Source organism: Eriocheir sinensis, chromosome 10, assembly GCF_024679095.1.
Source record: "Eriocheir sinensis breed Jianghai 21 chromosome 10, ASM2467909v1, whole genome shotgun sequence".
NCBI lineage: Eukaryota > Metazoa > Arthropoda > Malacostraca > Decapoda > Varunidae > Eriocheir > Eriocheir sinensis.
The window spans coordinates 3,518,976-3,537,273 of NC_066518.1; the positions used below are offsets into that span (position 1 = coordinate 3,518,976).

Consider the following 18,298-nt stretch of genomic DNA (forward strand, 5'->3'; position numbering starts at 1 on the left):
AGTAGTAGTAGTAGTAGTAGTAGTAGTAGTAGTAGTAGTAGTAGTAGTAGTAGTAGTAGTAGTGGTAGTAGTAGTAGTAGTAGGTTAGTTGTTATTGTCGCTTTGGTGGTGGGGCGTTACGGTGTGTCTGTCGATGAAGACCGCGAACCAGACCAGACCGTAAGCGTCACCTGGCGAGCTCTGGGCCACGACAGCTGAAGACTGACCCTTTCCTCCCCCCCCCCCCCCCTTCCCCACACTCACCGCCTGCCTCCCACGTAACACCCTCCACCCCCTCCCTTTCCCCTCCCTCTTTTCCTTCACACGTAACACCTCCCGGTCCCATGCGACCTAGTGCCTCTGACCGTCCCTCTCCTCCCTCCTACGTCACACCCTCCTCCTGTTATACCGCAGAGTCAGTCGGTGCCCAAGTTATTCTGACCAGACGAAACAGACATGGAAAAAACTGTGGAATACCTGACGCAATGGGAAAGCCCCTGATTATGAGAGACATGAAACGCCTACACCTGGGTTTTTGCGAATGGCTGTGAGATCATTACACGGAGTATGCGTCGTGGGGGTTGTATAGGGAGTGGGGTGGTGGGGGGTAGTTGGTGAGGTGGTAAGGAGTGATTGGACTGAATAGTGTAGCAACTTTTCCTCCCCTTCCTCTAACACTTTTTTTTTTCCTTCATCTCTTCCATTCTTCAATTTTTTTTTTCCTATACTTCAACTCCTCGGCCTCTTCCTCTTCATCCTTTACATTTTCCTCATATTTCCACTTTTCCTCCTCCTCCTCCTCCTCCTTCATGTCATCCTCATACATCCATTCCTCCTCCTCCTCCTCCTCTTCCTTCACGTTTTACACATAACATCCATTCCTCTTCCTCCTCCTCCTTCTCCTCCTTCACAGTTGCCTCATATATACTTCCTTCCTTCCTCCACCTCTCTCTTTCTTCCTGCTCTTCCTCCGTCTGCTGTTCGTGTTGTGACAATGGGATGTGACTGACGGCTTGAGACTTTCTGCTCATAAACACCCGGCAAACATTCACTGCGGCGTATTCGTAGAGATGGTGCTATACTTTGTTCCGCCACGCATCTGCCACCCCGAAAGTAAAGTAACGTACGAAGGAAAGTATCGTAATGGAAGCTGAAGACAAGAAAATGATGGTAATGTTTGTTGTCAAGAAGTATAATCAGAAAATTCACGTCGGGGGTGTAAATGAGTTAAAATATGAAAGGCAACAGAAAACGTGAGCTGAGAGAACTTGTCATAGTGCAAACTAAACGCATAAGAATAAAATTAAGACACAATAGAGTAAAATATGATGAAATAACGTTCAGAAAATATACTTTAAGGGATGAATATGCCATTTTAAATACGCCATTCCGAATTAGATAAGATAGAGAGTAAAGGTTATTTCTACTGATGTGAAAAATAAACAGAAGATGCCTTAGTCCAGTTCCCCCTAACGTTAACGCATTATACGGTGAAGGTGTTAAGATACAGCAGTTCTTCGCGGTGACTCGGCACGCTCAGAAATGAAGGAGGGCAATTCATGATAAGTGCCACCGTTACGAGATAAGGAGGATTAAAACCTAAGACGACCGCAACCACCACCACCACCACTACCATCATTGCTGTGTAGATGGTGCCGCCCTTATCACCACCATCATCATCACCACAATTCTCGTCACGACCATCATTACCACTTACTATTAGCGTCTCTTTTACGCCTCCCTCCTCGACACACACATAAGGAAAAAAAGGGGTTAATATAAAGGTGTGCAAAAGGTTAATTGGTGTAGCTACGAACACTGTGTTAGGTTAAAGATGGGGACGTCAGGTGAAGTGGTGACTCAGAGGTTGTTTTGCTTGTTGTTTGTCTGTTTCTGTCTGTCTGTATCTCTCTGTCTCTCTCATTATTTACGGTTGGTAATGAACGAAGCAGACAGGAAGCGATAGAAAAAAGGTAAAAAAAGAAGAATGACACACAAACCTAGACGCCGGAAGAGACTCATTGAGAGAGAGAGAGAGAGAGAGAGAGAGAGAGAGAGAGAGAGAGAGAGAGAGAGAGAGAGAGAGAGAGAGAGAGAGAGAGAGAGAGAGAGAGAGAGAGAGAGAGAGAGAGAGAGAGAGAGAGAGAGAGAGAGAGAGACCGGAAGAAAAGAGAAAACCTAAAACGAAATTGGTGCAGACATACTTGTAGAATTGCAAACACACACACACACACACACACACACACACACACACGGCCGCCATATGCTCGGTAACCGCTTGCTTGCTTGATGGAGGCGGAACTCGGCGCACTACGGTCTGGTGTTGCTGCTGGCCCGCCCGTTTACCGCCGCTACCTTTGCCGGTTTTAATTGGATACTTTTTTTTTCTTCCGTTTCTGGGTCTGATGATTTTTTTTTTTTTTTTTACAGCAGAGGAGACAGTGCAAGGGCGTAAAAAAAAGAAGAAAGCAATAATATAAAAAAAAGCCCGCTACTTACTGCTCCTGAATAGATTAGAGTGGCCAAAAAAAGAAATCAATTGATGTTATTTCTATTACGATTGATGCTGTTGACTCTACTGTATTTATATTTTCTTTGGTAATAAATGTTTCTAAAGCTAAGTTTGTCGCTACTAATTTATTACGGGATTTATTTTTCGATCCATATTCTGCTTTCACTGATTTTACAACCTTTACTGATGCTCTTTATATCGCGATTAATACTGTGTACTCTACTGTATTTGTTATTTCATTGCTACAAAACGTCTATACCCGGAATCTCTATTTTTTCACATCACAAATAACGCAATAACTGTAACGTTTCATAATTGGCATAAAGAAAGAAAACAAAATCGCATCAAAACTCGCCTTACAGGGATGACTTTTTTTCCTCGTTCTTTTATTTTCCTCTCAGTATGTTCCTCTCCTCTCCTCCTCCACATTTACTACTTATCGGACAACAAAATAATCACGCCAAAACTCGCCTCAACCGGATCCTTTTTTTGTTCTGTTATCTTCCTCGTAGTATATTTTTCCTCCGCTCCTCCTCCCTATTTGCTGCTTATTGGTGGTGGTGGTGGTGGTGGTGACGAAGGAGGTAGAGCAGTTATACTTTGGGTGACAGATGGTTCTTCCTCACCCACTGCCGCTGCCCGCACGTCGCCCCCTCCCTCCCTCCCTCCCTGGCCATCCCTCCCTCGTCTGCTAATCCTTGTTATTAACCTGAGCGTGAGTGCTGTCTCTATTAGCTGCTTGGGAAAGAATGCAAGGCTACCGTAAGGAGGAACGGGCTGCTTAATTCTCTTTCCTTAGCACTCGTTGTTGGGGAAATGTTCTTTGACCTGCTGGTGGACGATGGGTGATGGGGCGTAATGACTAGTAGAAGGGAGTAGGGAGAGAGGCAGTTTTGTAGTGCTCCTAAATGCCTCTTCGTTACTTGGGGTTACCGGGAAAGTACATGAGTGTCTTCGTCTCCTTTTTTATTTATTTTTTATTTTTTTTACAGCAGAGGGAATAGTGCAAGGGCGTAAAAAAAAGGAAACAATAATGAAAAAAAAAAAGCCTGCTACTTACTGGTCCTAAATAGAGTAGAGTGGACAAAAAGGGAAATCAATTTGTTGTTGGTTGAGTGATTTCTGACCAGATTCACGAAGCATGGCCAGCAACGTTAACAATACTCGTAGAAGAAGGGAAGAGTTAAATAGGTGTCTTCGTTGTAGGCCTCTACGTATCATTTGACCCAAGACTACAATATGAGTAAATTTAAACGCATTTTTGGTCTCTTAGCGGAGGTTGTTGGTATACGTTTTGTGTTACAGCTTTGCCGAATATAGTATACGGTTAAGTAAGGGCAGGGCAAGAAAAGTACAGTGACGTTAAGTATGAACAGAGAGAATACTACATTTACTTAATTATGGGCAGAGAACGAAAAGTACATTAACGTTCAGTATGGGCAAAGAGAGAAGACTACGTTCACTTAATTATGGGCAGAGAACGAAAAGTACATTAACGTTCAGTATGGGCAAAGAGAGAAGACTACGTTCACTTAATTATGGGCAGAGAACGAAGAGTACATTAACGTTCAGTATGGGCAAAGAGAGTAGACTACATTGACTTAATTATGGGCAGAGAACGAAGAGTACATTAACGTTCAGTATGGGCAAAGAGAGAAGACTACGTTCACTTAATTATGGGCAGAGAACGAAAAGTACATTAACGTTCAGTATGGGCAAAGAGAGAAGACTACGTTCACTTAATTATGGGCAGAGAACGAAGAGTACATTAACGTTCAGTATGGGCAAAGAGAGTAGACTACATTGACTTAATTATGGGCAGAGAACGAAGAGTACATTAACGTTCAGTATGGGCAAAGAGAGAAGACTATGTTCACTTAATTATGGGCAGAGAACGAAGAGTACATTAACGTTCAGTATGGGCAAAGAGAGAATACTACGTTCACTTAATTATGGGCAGAGAACGAAGAGTACGTTAACGTTCAGTATGGGCAAAGAGAGAAGACTACGTTAACTTAATTATGGGCAGAGAACGAAGAGTACGTTAACGTTCAGTATGGGCAAAGAGAGAAGACAATATCGCAGTGCGCCAAGTCTCCCCTGGCTAGCGGTTCTTACTACGTCACGCTCCGAGCCGTGAGTTATGAAGGTGAAAATGCCTCGGTAATTAGCCTCGTGGGAGCCACTGCCCTGGTTTGCGACGGCGTGAAGTAGAAAGTGGAGAGGCTGCGCGGTTCTCGTGTGTGGGCAGCGGGCGGGCACGGGGGAGAGCTGGCCGCCAACCCGCGTCGTGACGGGGAGGGATGTAGCGGCGAGGAGGCGGCTGGGGCACGGCGGGGCACGGCGGGACTGGAGGGACTAACGGGGCGGGCCATCAAGAAACAATACCAATGCTCGTCCTTACACCCCCGAGGACTCCATAAACAGAGAGGGGGATAACAGGTGGCCGAGACGCCGAAACAACGGGTGAGCTTGGCGCGAGTATATAGATACCGTACGGGAGACTAATATATGAATGTAAGGAATTTTCTAGTCCGCTTTCTCAACCTAAATACTCATCCTTACAGCCCCCGATGAACATAGTTAGAGGTGATAACAGGTGGCCGAGACAACGGACTCGAGTGGATGCCGTACGGGAGGTGAAAATGTGAATGTAAGGAAGCTTCTAATCCGCTTTCTCAACCTAAATACTCATACTACTCATCCTTACAGCCCCCTATGAACAGATTTCTAGTTAGAGGTGATAACAAGTGGTCAAGACAACGGGTGAGCCTGGCGCGCGTAGATGCCATACGAGGCGAAAATGTGAATCTATGGAGCCTTCTAATCCGTTTTCTCAAAACCAAATGCTCATTCTTACAGATCAAGATAAACAGATTCCTAGTAAGAGGTGATGACAGATGGCCTCGAACAAAAGATGAGCCTGACGCAGGTAAACACAATATGGCTACCTTTAAAAATACATCTAGCGGGTTTTAATTACTCTCTTATTCAATTTACACCTCCATAGCCTGTCTCCTTTTGCCATAACACACAAGGTAATAGTGGGAGCAGTAACGGAACTCGCACTGCCGCCGATATATCATGAAGACTACGGCGTAACAGCAACTTAGCGGTATACAACCACCTTCGCCATCACTACGAGCACAAGCAGCATCACGAGAGACGCCGCATATGCTAACAGAGGCAGCGGTGCGTGTGACCATCAGCCGTGAGTTCCCCTCCAGCAGCTCTCCCCGCCACTAGCAAAGACCCATTGACTACTCTTGAGCCAACAATGGAGCGCCGGGGAGAGGAGGCTTGCAATGGCTAATGTAAATAAAGAGAGGAAACCAGTGAAAGAGATAGATGAATAGATAGATAGGAACCATTTGATACACGTGTGCCATAAATCCAACTGCCTCTTCACTATAAAAAAACACCTCTTAAGCCCTATGAAAGTCCCCTCTCATCTACGGGATTATCTGCTCGTCTCCTTAGGGTTCCTCTTTCACAGTGGCGACATCTATGGACATTTACGATGCTCCCTGGACGGCACATCCTCTCGAATAGATTACAGGACCAGACACGATGCGATTTCAAAGCTCCAATTGCTGCAAGTTTTTATCTCTCTCGCCCACTTGAATCTTGGACACATGATCGGCTTACCCCTTCACCCCCCCCCTCCCCTCCTTTCATTCGCTTTCTCTATATTCGTCCATCTATCTATATGTGTGTGTGTGTGTGTGTGTGTGTGTGTGTGTGTGTGTGTGTGTGTGTGTGTGTGTGTGTGTGTGTGTGTGTGTGTGTGTGTGTGTGTGTGTGTGTGTGTGTGTGTGTGTGTGTGTGTGTGTGTTCCCCAGTCGCTTAATTCATCTGGATTTCTATTTGCATAACTTTCTTTCTCCAGGTGCGCTCAGAAAGGCAGGTGTGTACCGTTACGCAGGGTGTGGGGGGGAGGGAGGTAGGTAAGGAGGGGAAGGGAGAGAGGAGGTAAGGAGTGGGGGGAGGATGAGGTAGAGGTGGTGATGACAAGGAGAGAGGGAGGGGGGTATTGCCAGTGATGAGCGAGGTGGCGATAGGTGGCGAGGGCGAGGTGGTGATGAGGGGGGTGGGGTGGGTAGTGGAGGTGATGGTTTATCTACGTAATTAATGGCGACAAAGCGTGGTGGTGATGTGATGAATATTAAATTTGTCTTAGACGTTACACTGGTTGAGTTCCATGTGGCGGTGTAGAAGAGGAGGAAGGAGGAGAGGAAAGGAAGAAAATGAAAGAGATTAGGGAAGAAGCAAAAAAAAAAAAAAGAAGGAAGAGAAAGGAGGAGCAAATAGAAGTACAGAGCAAGAACAGGAGAAAGGAAATGAAGAAAAAGAGGGAAGAGAAGCAGGAACAGGAGAGAAGAGAAAGGAGGACCAGGTAGAAGAGGGAGAAAGAAAATAAGAAGAGGGAAGAGTAGAAGCAACATAGGAAAGGAAAGAGAAATAAGGAGGAAATAGAAATAGACATAGCAAGAACATATAAGAAGAAGATGAGGATGATGATCAGAGGAGGGAGAGGAAGACGAAGGAGAAGAAGAAGGGGAAAGAAAAATAGCAAATGAAGAGGAGGAAGAGAAAGGAGGAACATAGGAGAGGAAAGAGAAACAAGGATCAGACAGAAGTAGACATAGCAAGAACATGTAAAAAGAAGGTAAGAATGATAATTAGAGGAGGGAGAGGAAGACGAAAGAGAAGAAGAAGGGGAAAGAAAAATAGCAAATGAAATGGAGGAAGAGAAAGGAGCAGGCAAAACTACATAGCAGGAATACGTAAGAAGAAGATGAAGATGATGATGAAGACGTGGAAGGAGGAGGAGGAGGAGGAGGAGGAGGAGGAGGAGGGGGAGAAGAACGAGCAGACTGGTTAACAGGTGTGTGAGTGCGTAATCCTTTTAGTGAACAGTGAACAGTCGGCCTCCCAGCGTTAGTCATCGGCTCGTTACACACACTGACGTTAAACCACCACACACACGAGGCGAGACAATCTAACCGCCGCACTGATAGAAGAATAGACGTTTAGCTTTCTATTTGAAGAAGGGAAGAAGTATATAAGAAGTGTAACGATATAATGTGCGCTCTCTCTCTCTCTCTCTGACAATGGCTCCAGAAGCGATGATTACCCCCCACGGGAAGAAAGGCGGTAATTGTGCTGTCTTCCCGGCCATAGAGTCTTCACGGTGTGTCGGCCAGGTGCTCCTCCCGCCCTTCCTCCCGCCCTCTGATGCCCCGTAGATACTCTGATGCTCCTTCTCTCCCTCCCTCCCTCTCCCTCTTTCTCCCTGTTACCTATCCAGCTTGAACGAGGAACCACAGATGACATTTCTTTCTCTTTCTGTGTCTCTACTTTCTCTCTCTCTCTCTCTCTCTCTCTGCGGTATCGCTTTCCCCTGTCCTCTTTCCTCATTCCTTTGTTTCGCGTCTCGCTTCTAACGTGGTTTCATTCTTCGTCAACTATCTATTATGTTCTCTCTCTCTCTCTCTCTCTCTCTCTCTCTCTCTCTCTCTCTCTCTCTCTCTCTCTCTCTCTCTCTCTCTCTCTCTCTCTCTCTCTCTCTCTCATCCTATTTCTGTTGTTCTACTTTCTCTTTTTCACTTTTTTTTCTTCATTTCTCTGCTTTCGTCAGTTTATCTTTATGCCAAGCTTCCCTTTTTCTCCTCCTCTTTTTTTCCTCTTCTTTTTTCTTCTCGTCCGCCTCTGCACGGCCTTACACGGTCAAGACTCACCAGGAGAAAGTTTACCCCTTAACACAGTGACCAGAACCGACGTGTGTGTGTGTGTGTGTGTGTGTGTGTGTGTGTGTGTGTGTGTGTACGTAACAAGTGAAACTCCTGCTGCGTATACGTGTAAAAACATACGAACGCTAAAAATGATCACGGAAGTAGGTTGAAAACATTACCGAGGAATTTAAAAACGTGGCAAGTGAGAGTGGATAAAAATGATAACAACGACACTGCAGGGAAGAAGAAGAAGGAGGAGGAGGAGGAGGAGGAGGAGGAGGAGGAGGAGGAGGAGGAGGAGGAAGAGAAAGAAAAGGTGAGGAAAAAGGGATGTAGGAAGAGGAGGAGGAGGAGAAAGAGATGGGAAAGAAAGAAAATATAGGAGAAAGCGGAGACGGAAAAGCAGCTGAAGGAGAGAGACGAAAAAGGAGAGAGCAAAAAATAATAGGCGGAAAAGATGAAGGAGAAATAAAATACGTAGGAGGAGGAAGAGGAAGGAGAGAGAAGAAGAAGATGAGTGCCTAAAAGAGAAACAAGAGGAAGGAAATAAGTACGAAAAAGAGGAAGCGTCGGCGACAGGAAAGAGAAAGAACGGGAGGAAGAATCTGCATGGCGCCGTCCACGAAGAGGAGTTCCGGGAGAGAAGTGAAAGTTGGCATCCCGATCACCGAAGACTCTCGTGACGTCACCGCTGCACTCGAGGTCCCGGATGTATAGGAAGGTCATGGAGAGAGGGGGAGGGGGGAGGTAAGTAGGGGTTTTTAAGGGTTTATGTGTTACGTTCATTCTCTCTGACGCGCCCTCTCTCAACACCTCCCTCCTCTCCTCTACCTCTCCCTTCTTCCTTTCTTCTACCTCGCCTCCCTCTTCTCTATTCCTTTCCGCCTTTCTTCTCTTCTCCCGATCAACACCTTCATGATTTGCCGCTGTCTCGCCTCCTTTCCCTCCTCTTCTACCTCTCCTCCCTCTTCCCTTCTACCTCAGCTCCCTATTCTGTTCTACTTCCCCTCCTTTCTTCTACCTCGCCTTTCTCCTCCCTTCTACCTCACCTTCATTTACCCTTCTATCTCGCCTCCTTCCTCCATTCTACCTCGCCTCCTTATTTCCTTTCTCCTACTTTGCCTCAAACCCCTCTAATTCGTCTCTCTTCTCCCGTTCTCATCACCAACAAGCCTTAGCCTCCGCCTCGAGCTCCCGTGTCTAGTCCTAATAGCCTCGAGGGATATGTTTACGGGCCAAGCGTGTGAGGTAGCCGGGGGTTCGAAGTAGGTGGCTGGCTGAGGAATGGGGCAGCTCTCGGAGGGGAGTTAGGTAGGTCAGAGGATGTAGTAATGGCCGTGGGAGGAGGTAGACAGCTATTGGAGAGGTGGAGGGGCCGATGGTTAGGGAGAAGACAGTCATGGTGATTTGGGAGGTTGTTGTTGTTGTGTTTGTTGTTCGAGGAGGTAGTTTGAGGGAGAAACGTTCAGGGAAGAGCACACGAGCGGCCGAGGAATAAGGGGAGAGATAAAGACAGGTGTGGAGGGGTGGAGGGAGTGGATAGGGGGAAGACAGTCATGGTGATTTAGGAGGAGGAGGAGATGTAAGAGAAAGAAAAGGTGGGGAGAAAAGAATGAAGAAAGAGGAGGAGGAGAAAGAGATGAGAAAGAAAGAAAATACAGGAGAAAGAGGAGACGGAAAAGCCGCTGAAGGAGAGAGACGAAAAAGGAGAAAGCAAAAAAGAATAGGAGGGAGAGATGGATAGGTCGGCAGCATCACACAGGTAACCGGGGAAAGGGGGGAAGGAGAAAGACAGGTGCGTTTACAGGTGGAATTATCTCTTACCTGTGAGACTAGAGCGAGGCAACACAGCAGCAGTGCCCGGGCGGCCCTCATCCTGGTCCTGCGGAGGGAAGAAAGAGTTAGAATTTGTTTTTATATATGCGTATAAGACACACTAACCAGGATTTTTAAACGTAACCGCGCCTCAGTTCCCCTACTTCAAATCCCTCCATTATAAGTTCCTGGGATTTTAATGGACTGTTTTGTGATAATATAGAGGAGTAGAGGAAGGTGAAGTAGAAGGGAGGAGAAAGGCGAGGTATAAGAAAGAAAGGAGACAAAGTAGAGGAGGAGAGGAAGAAGGCGAGGCATTGCGGCAAATCATAAAGGTGTTGATCGGGAGAAGAGAAGAAAAGCGGAAAGGAAGAGAGAAGAGGAGGAAGAGGGAGAGGTAGATGAGGAGAGGAAGAAGGTGAGGCATTGCGGCAAATCATAAAGGTGTTGATCGGGAGAAGAGAAGAAAAGCGGAAAGGAAGAGAGAAGAGGAGGAAGAGGGAGAGGTAGATGAGGAGAGGAAGAAGGTGAGGCATTGCGGCAAATCATTAAGGTGTTGATCGGGAGAAGAGAAGAAAAGCGGAAAGGAAGAAAGAAGAGGGAGGCGAGGTAGAAGGAAGGAAGGAGGGAGAGGTAGAGGAGGAGAGGAAGGAGGCGGATCACTGAGGTAAATCCTAAAGGTCTTGAGAGAGGGCACGTCAGAGAGAATGAACGTAACACATAAACCTATAGATAGTTTTACACGGCCTCTACATTTTGAACAGGATAATCACCCGGCAAATGTTCACTGTGGATTTGTAAAGTATTCGTAACTGAAGCCCGATAGAATATGGACGACTAAAATATCTATCTATCGATCTACCATAAAAAATAAAATACATGAATGAAAAAATGGAACATGCTCATTTTATACAGAAAAAATACCAACGAGGAAGTAAAGAAAGAGAAAAATAGGTCTAGCAGCGTGTTGATACTTGTTTCACACACACACACACACACACACACACACACACACACACACACACACACTCTAATTGGAAGCGCATGTTAGTGAAAGCATATCCACTTTCTAGATTTCTTTTTTTTTTTTTTTTTTAGTCTATCTTCGAAAAATATCATTCATTAGCTCACCAAGTGCTTATAGCTTCGTGGAAAAATGTCTAGATCTGCTTTCTCTCTCTCTCTCTCTCTCTCTCTCTCTCTCTCTCTCTCTCTCTCTCTCGCAAAAAAAAAAAAAGGAAAGTCGATGTTTTACTACTGAAATTGGACTGCTTTAAGTTTGTCCAATTTTCAGTGTTATATTTTTTTCGAGGCGGAGCACAGTCAAAAGATTAAGGTATTTCAGGTGCACTTTGTCGGTCCCTTGAAGCAGAAACAAGACACACCTGGATCATTAACTCTATCAACATCTTTATTACTTCGTTACTGTTCTGCGTCTAAACTTTGGGTATTATTGAGAACTGACGTGTGTGTGTGTGTGTGTGTGTGTGTGTGTGTGTGTGTGTGTGTGTGTGTGTGTGTGTACATGCGTGCGTGCGTGTGAGCCTTGAAAGCGGAGAGTCTGACAGGTAATTTGAGAGGTAATTAGCCTGCACAAAGAACGCTCGACGGTGGGTAATAACAGCTGACCCGCCAGAACCCATTTACGAAGGGAGAAACAGGCAGCGAGACACCCTGTGATGGAGTGATCAGTGGGGGAGGATGGCGGCTGGGGGAGGTTATGGGCGGGGGGTGGGCGGGCGAGGCCTTGTTAGACAGTAGGGTTGGAGGGTGCAGGTTGGGGGTTGTTTGTGAGAGGTGGGTGAGGGGTGTTGGGGGCAGTGGGACCGTAGGGAACCATTGTTAAACAGCTTGGGTTGTAGGGTGGAGAATGGAGTAGGTTATAGATGGGTGGGGGCGATGGGCGGTGGGAGGCCTTGTTAGACAATGTGGGTTTGAGGGAGCAGGTTGGGGCAGGTTATAGGCTGGAAGTAGGGGGGGAGGCGTGGTTGGGAGTAGAGGGTGTTCTTGCTAGACAATAGGGTTGCAGGTTGGGCCCCAGCAATAGGTGGGGGGGCGTTGAGGAACGGTGGGGGGCCTTCTCAGACGCACGGGAGTTGCCGGGCATGGAGGGGGGCGGGGCGGCAGGTAACACCAGGAGCCGTCCAGTCAGGTCCCCAGCAGGTGGCGCCCCCCCCTCCCCCCCCGCCCCGTCACGCTCTACAGGTGGGACGTTACACCCTCGCAGACTTTCTCTCCCCAACATTGCTCTGTCTGCGGCCTCCACTCTTGTACAAATATGGTTGGGAGCGGTTAGTCTATTACCTTGGGGCTGATGTCTACTGCTTCACAGATAACTATGTCTTGGGTTCCTGCCATTGCAAAATTTAATACAATACGAAGAAAAAAGTAGACTCGAGACGAAGGAAAGCATAAAAGCAAACGAGGCTTCATGATATTCAATTACCTACAGCAGGGCGGCTCAGTGGACGATGGAGAAAAATTACAGGTGAAAGTAGCAGAGGATGATTAGTCCGTGACAGTGACCCACATTGTATACGTGACCCTTCCTGAGGCACTCGGCGACCTGAGGGCAACAGGAGAATGTGGGAAGACTACCTCGACACCGGGACGTGGAGGGAAAGTATATGCTGATGAGAGAAAAAAAAAAACTCCATTTCCTCGTGATAATGTGAAGCGATGAGAACGATTACGCAGAAAAGTATGACCCTGACAGGCGACACATGGAGAGGAAAGTTTTATTTGAATCATGACCGGCAAAGGCGAGGGAGGCGAAGAGAGAGAATGGTAAGGGTCAGGAAGGCGTGGGGTGCAGCTTTGTCAAATTATCGTACTCAAAACATCGCAATTATCAGTTCCAGGGTCCCGAAACTTTCCAACCCACACAGATAACGAAATTCCAGTTAAAGTTATCGTTAAAATCACTACTTCTTGGTGTCTGTTTGCGATGGCTGTGAGTCAGAAACCGGAAATTACGATGTGCTGAGTGTCTGAGTACGATAATTTGGTAACGCTGGTGGAGTGCTGTGTGTGACGTGAGTGATGCCGAGGCGAGTGTGATGCGCGAGGGCGTGGCGTCTTTGTTGCAGATTCGCTTCACTTGAGCCCTGACGAGTCGGTGCCGGGCTAACGATTTGGCGCGAGTCAGGGAGGAGGGTAAATGGCAAGGCTGTGGGCTGCTTTCCTTTCTCATGAAGCACTGTCCATAGTTGCTTCTTTGTCTCGTTCCTCTGCATGTCTGTCTGTCTATCTGTCACACACAAACACTCTCTCTCTCTCTCTCTCTCTCTCTCTCTCTCTCTCTCTCTCTCTCTCTCTCTCTCCTTCACCTCGAACTGTCCGGGACGGTGGTAAGGACCCAACGGATGGTGTTCACGCCGTGACCTACTCTAGCGCGTTGGAGTCGGTTGGACTCGAGAGTCTTGGCCCGCCGCCACCTTGGTTTTGGGCGACCGCCAGCCCTTTCTTGCACTTATTATTTCCCTTGCACGAGGCTCACTGGTTGGTTATATATACTGCTAATAACTCCCTTTGAAAAATGACTAATAAAGAAGTCAGTCACATGGTTCAGGTCGTTCCATGAAGTACATCTTTTATACGAAAACCCTCGCTTGCTTGAGGACCCCGCACCAGCTTCCGAGACTTTCTGAGCAAATTTATGTCAGGAGCAGACCCGCAAAGCTACTGTTCAGTATAAAAGTTTGACCTCATTCACCTTTCGTAACTTATGAAATTTCTCTCTCTCTCTCTCTCTCTCTCTCTCTCTCTCTCTCTCTCTCTCTCTCTCTCTCTCTCTCTCTCTCTCTCTCTCTCTCTCTCTCTCTCTCTCTCTCTCTCTCTCTCTCTGTGTGTGTGTGTGTGTGTACCCTACATGTCGACGACAGACAGATATAAAGAGGCACAGATAAGTGAGGGATTGATGGAAGAATGGATAGACAGGACGGGAAGACAAATGAATATTAGTCGCATAGATATGTTGAATGACAGATGGATATACAGATAGACGGTCGGTCGGTAGAAGATGCATTGTAGTCAGCATGCGCTCCGGCATTATACCTTTCGGTCAGCTACTCGTTATATCATCATTCAGCGATCCAGATGAGCGACTTCCCGACGAGGGCGGCTGACCACGGCTTACTCATCGAGCGGCCGCAGCCCTCCAGGCACGCGGTGGACGTGATCCGGGCGGGCTTCTATAGAGGTGTCCCGTGCGAGGGGCTCTTAACGGTACAAATTACTGTGCGTAGGAAGCGTACGGCATGTCATCGAGAGGGACACCTGTTGCCTTTGGTTGTCGGTGACTCACATGGGCCACAGACTAGTGAAGGCGAAGGGACATGGCAGCCAGCACTTGCTGTTCCATGATCTCTGAGAGTCGCGAGACGCTTTATACGTAACTGACCCATACTTAAGAGATGCTGAGGCTAAGTTGTCGGGAATGCCGCGTGTCCAGTGACAGCAGCACATCGGTCCCTCTTTTAACCCTGAGCAGCGCATCACGGCTCGCCGCCGCTCCACGCCCATCACGCACGGCACGCCCACCCGCGGGGGATGACCCAGTAACACCCCCAAACAGTTTTTCAGAAGAATAAGAAAATATGTCGGATTTTTATGTGAATAGTTCGTTCATTCAATGATTAATACAATTACTGTGAGCATTTTGTGTCATTTTTCGCTTTTGTAAACAGGTCGTCAAGTATATCGCCCTAACGAACAGAATTCATGTAATGCTTACAGGTTTAAGGCAAAACCTTTTATCTACCACCCGCTGCCAACCTAAGGGCTCAAGAAATTCAGCCGGATTTTAATTGGGTACTTAAACGTTGATACTACAGGTCATTACACACGCGCTAGCTGAAGACTCGGCCCAGACGTGTCGACGAGGCAGTATACATGAATGACAGAGGCTGCGTGGTTAGGCACCTGCTAGCCCTGGCCTGGACCAGGGTCCGCTAGCCGCACCTGGAACCCGTGACCAACTGATTCAGTGTGTGTGTGTGTGTGTGTGTGTGTGTGTGTGTGTGTTCTCAGTGGAGATGATGAACGCACAGGCACACACCACACGGAGATTACTAGGGGGCTCTGATGAGCGACAGGGGGAGGGCCAGTGGCTTGAAGGTTGTAGGGGCGGGAGCGGGAGGATGGGGCGAGGGACTTAGGATGGGGGCGAGGGGCGGGAGGACGTAATGCTCTTGGTACCCACTGACAAATTGTGCACAATTTTCCGAAGTGAAGCCTAGAGTGTAATTGACTGAACCTCTTTTTTTTTTAGTAGTTTTCTTGTATTGTTCTCATAAGCCTGGCAGCATACCACACTAGGGAGTCCCGCCTCATTATACGAAACACACACACACACACACACACACACACACACGACCGCAAAGTTGAATCGGAAGTCTGCGCAGCGTGGTGCACACAGAAGACACACGGCAACTCAAGGACGTTTCAAGTGGTTTCCTGACCTGCCGCTGGAGGCGCCACCCGTGCCCGAAATGAACGGTGTCGCTGCTATCATCCAGCTTGGTTCTGTTATGATGGTATTACTGCCGGGATGGAGACCAGAACCACCACGCTATTACTATCAGAATCATATTTAAGGGGCTATTACACTGGGCAAATTTTCCGTGGATCTTCAGTCAAACCACGATTTCCCCTGACGTGGTTCTCATATTTCCGTGGTTTTCTGATGTGTCCACGATCTTCCAAAGCTACGGTAGAGCTCCTTGAATGACGGCGGTATTACTCATCATCAGCAGCAGCAATAACAAGAAACAAATGAGAACCACGCCAGCGGAAATCGTGGTTTGACTGAAGATCCACGGAAAATTTGCCCAGTGTAAAAGCCCCTATAGTTACTACTGTATAACTATTTGGGTAACTATTTAGTCAGAAAAAGACTTAGCTCGAGACTTCCTGGCAATCACGGGAGTATGAGAGCGACGCCTCCATGATTGATAAAAAAACACCAGCACTAAAAAGTTCATCGGGGCCGCCTCTTGCCCAGCGTTGCCAAAGTATCGTACACATCGCATTTCATTTTCGTAGTTGCTGACCGATAACTATAAAAACAAAGAACGAAAAACATCAACATTCAACAGTTTTAGCACTAACTTTAATTTTCTCACGTTACTTGTGTAGGCACGAGAGTTTGAGGCATAAAAATGATAGATACGATATGTGGTTAATACGATAATTTGGCAACGCTGCAGTCTCGCCTCGGGCCACGCGTGCTCGACCCCGCGGCGGTGTTTTTATTCACGGCTCGTCTCGTTCGACACGTGAAATAATCTGAGAGGCGAAGATTGCTGGAACGAAAGTCGAAACGGAGAGAAAACCCAACCAAGCAAGAATACAACAAATTATAACTGGCGGCTTAGAATAAAGTTAAAAATATGTGTGAGAGAGAGAGAGAGAGAGAGAGAGAGAGAGAGAGATTCATGCAGTGGTCAGTGTGTGGTGTCATGCGGTGTTTGTCTGTCTCGCTCCACATAGCTCCAGCAATGTGTCCAGTTACTCTTGAGAGGGTCCGTCTTTTTGTCTGTCTGTCTCTTTGTCTGTCTGTCTTTTTGTCTGTCTGTCTTTTTGTCTGTCTGTCTCTTTGTCTGTCTGTCTTTTTGTCTGTCTGTCTCTTTGTCTGTCTGTCTCTTTGTTTGTCTGTCTATTTGTCTGTTCGGGGCATTGAAAAGTCGTATATTCTAACACGGTCTAGAGTTAGCGTGGCAATTCCAGTAAATATTCTTATGGAGAAAACTGCAACACAAACACAAGAGAAGCAGCCTGATGAACGTGTGTGTGTGTGTGTGTGTGTGTGTGTGTGTGTGTGTGTGTGTGTGTGTGTCAGGAAATCTTGCCGGCGTCTGACTTGAAAAGCTTACAGACGAACAGACAGACAGATAGACCCCCAGACTGCTAACGCTCTTAACCTCATGGCCCTGACAGGAAGACCGTGAGGGCCAGCGAGGTCAGGGTTCATGGGGTTGAAGGGAGGGGCGTGGCACTGTTCACAAGGCAGAGCATGTAGAGGGTGAAGGGGAAGAGAAGGGGCTGGCTGTACTGGCAGGGTGGTTCAAGAAGGGGATGAAGAAGAAGGGTCGAGCTGCCAGGGGAGTGCGAGCAAAGGATGGTTGAAGATGGCAGGGTGGGTCAAGTAAGGAATGAAGGGGAAAAGGAAAAGAGGTTGAGCTGCCAGGGTATTGAATGTCAGGGGTGAAAAGGAAGGAAAAGAAGGGGTTGAGCTGCCGGTAAGGGATGCAGGGGAAGAGAAAGAAGGGGGTTGAGCTGCCAGGGTAGTGCCAGTAAGGGATGAAGGGGGAGAGAAACCAGGGGGTGAGCTGCCAGTAAGGGGTGAAGGGGAAGAGAAAGAAAGGGGTTGAGCTGCCAGGGTAATGCCAGTAAGTAATGAAGGGAAAGAGAAAGAAGGGGGGTGAGCTGCCAGGGTAGCGGAGAGAGTGAAGGGAAAGGTAGGGCTGAGGTATTCAAGCGCGAGCAGGGGAACATGCTATCAAACATGGTCTCTAATTAAATACATATACATGACCGAGGAGCTTCTCACCGCATGACACAAGAAACAGTTGTAGAGATTCCCCTCCATTAAACTGACATGATAACAAGATGAGGATAGGAAAGCAGAGTAAACAATAAATTCATATACAATAGTTCCCCTCTCAGTCTCTGCCAGGCCTTAAGAAGAAGAGGAGGAGAAGGCTCGTGCCTCATTGTTAGCCTATACGTCAAGAGCCTAAGATGGATCACCCGAGCGCTACACTAAAGGCGGGCGAGGCACAGAGCGTGAGGTGAATGAAGGAGTGGAGGAGTGGACGTGCGGGTTTGTGGACATAACACATACGCGCGGCGCTGCTCCGAGGGCCGGGCGGCGGAGGGAGGCGGCGGAGGGAACTCACCTGGAAAGACAAAAAGAATGGTTAAAAATGTGAATTAAAGGCAAGAATAATTGTCGTAAATCAGTCAAACACACATAACAAAAATTAAGAAGACAAATATACAGTAACATAAATAGAAAATATATATGAGTTAATTTACTTTTACACAAAGCAGTTACCAATATAAAACATTATTATATTACGTTGAAACACACACACACACACACACACACACACACACACACACACACACACACAAATTCATTCACTCGGGCAGCGGCCATGCAAGGTCAAGGTGAAACAGGCGTCGGATGTCCGCCCCGCCCTGGCCCGCTGACCCCCATTCCCGGCGGCCACTGCCAAGGACAGCTAACGGG

The 18,298-nt window shown here is 47.3% G+C and overlaps 1 protein-coding gene across 3 annotated transcripts in view; it reads right to left on the reverse strand.

The window, feature by feature from the left end:
• The window catches only part of LOC126996453 (uncharacterized), a 55,545-nt gene that overhangs the window by 21,888 nt on the left and 15,359 nt on the right, over window positions 1-18,298 (reverse strand). For 2 of the 3 annotated variants that reach the window (XM_050856910.1, XM_050856911.1), the window contains exon 2: window positions 10,051-10,108. In XM_050856910.1, the coding sequence (XP_050712867.1) occupies window positions 10,051-10,108 (58 nt within the window). Of the gene's footprint in view, window positions 1-10,050; window positions 10,109-17,887; window positions 17,939-18,298 lie in introns of those variants that run through there. The other variant, XM_050856912.1, reaches the window with a different exon arrangement.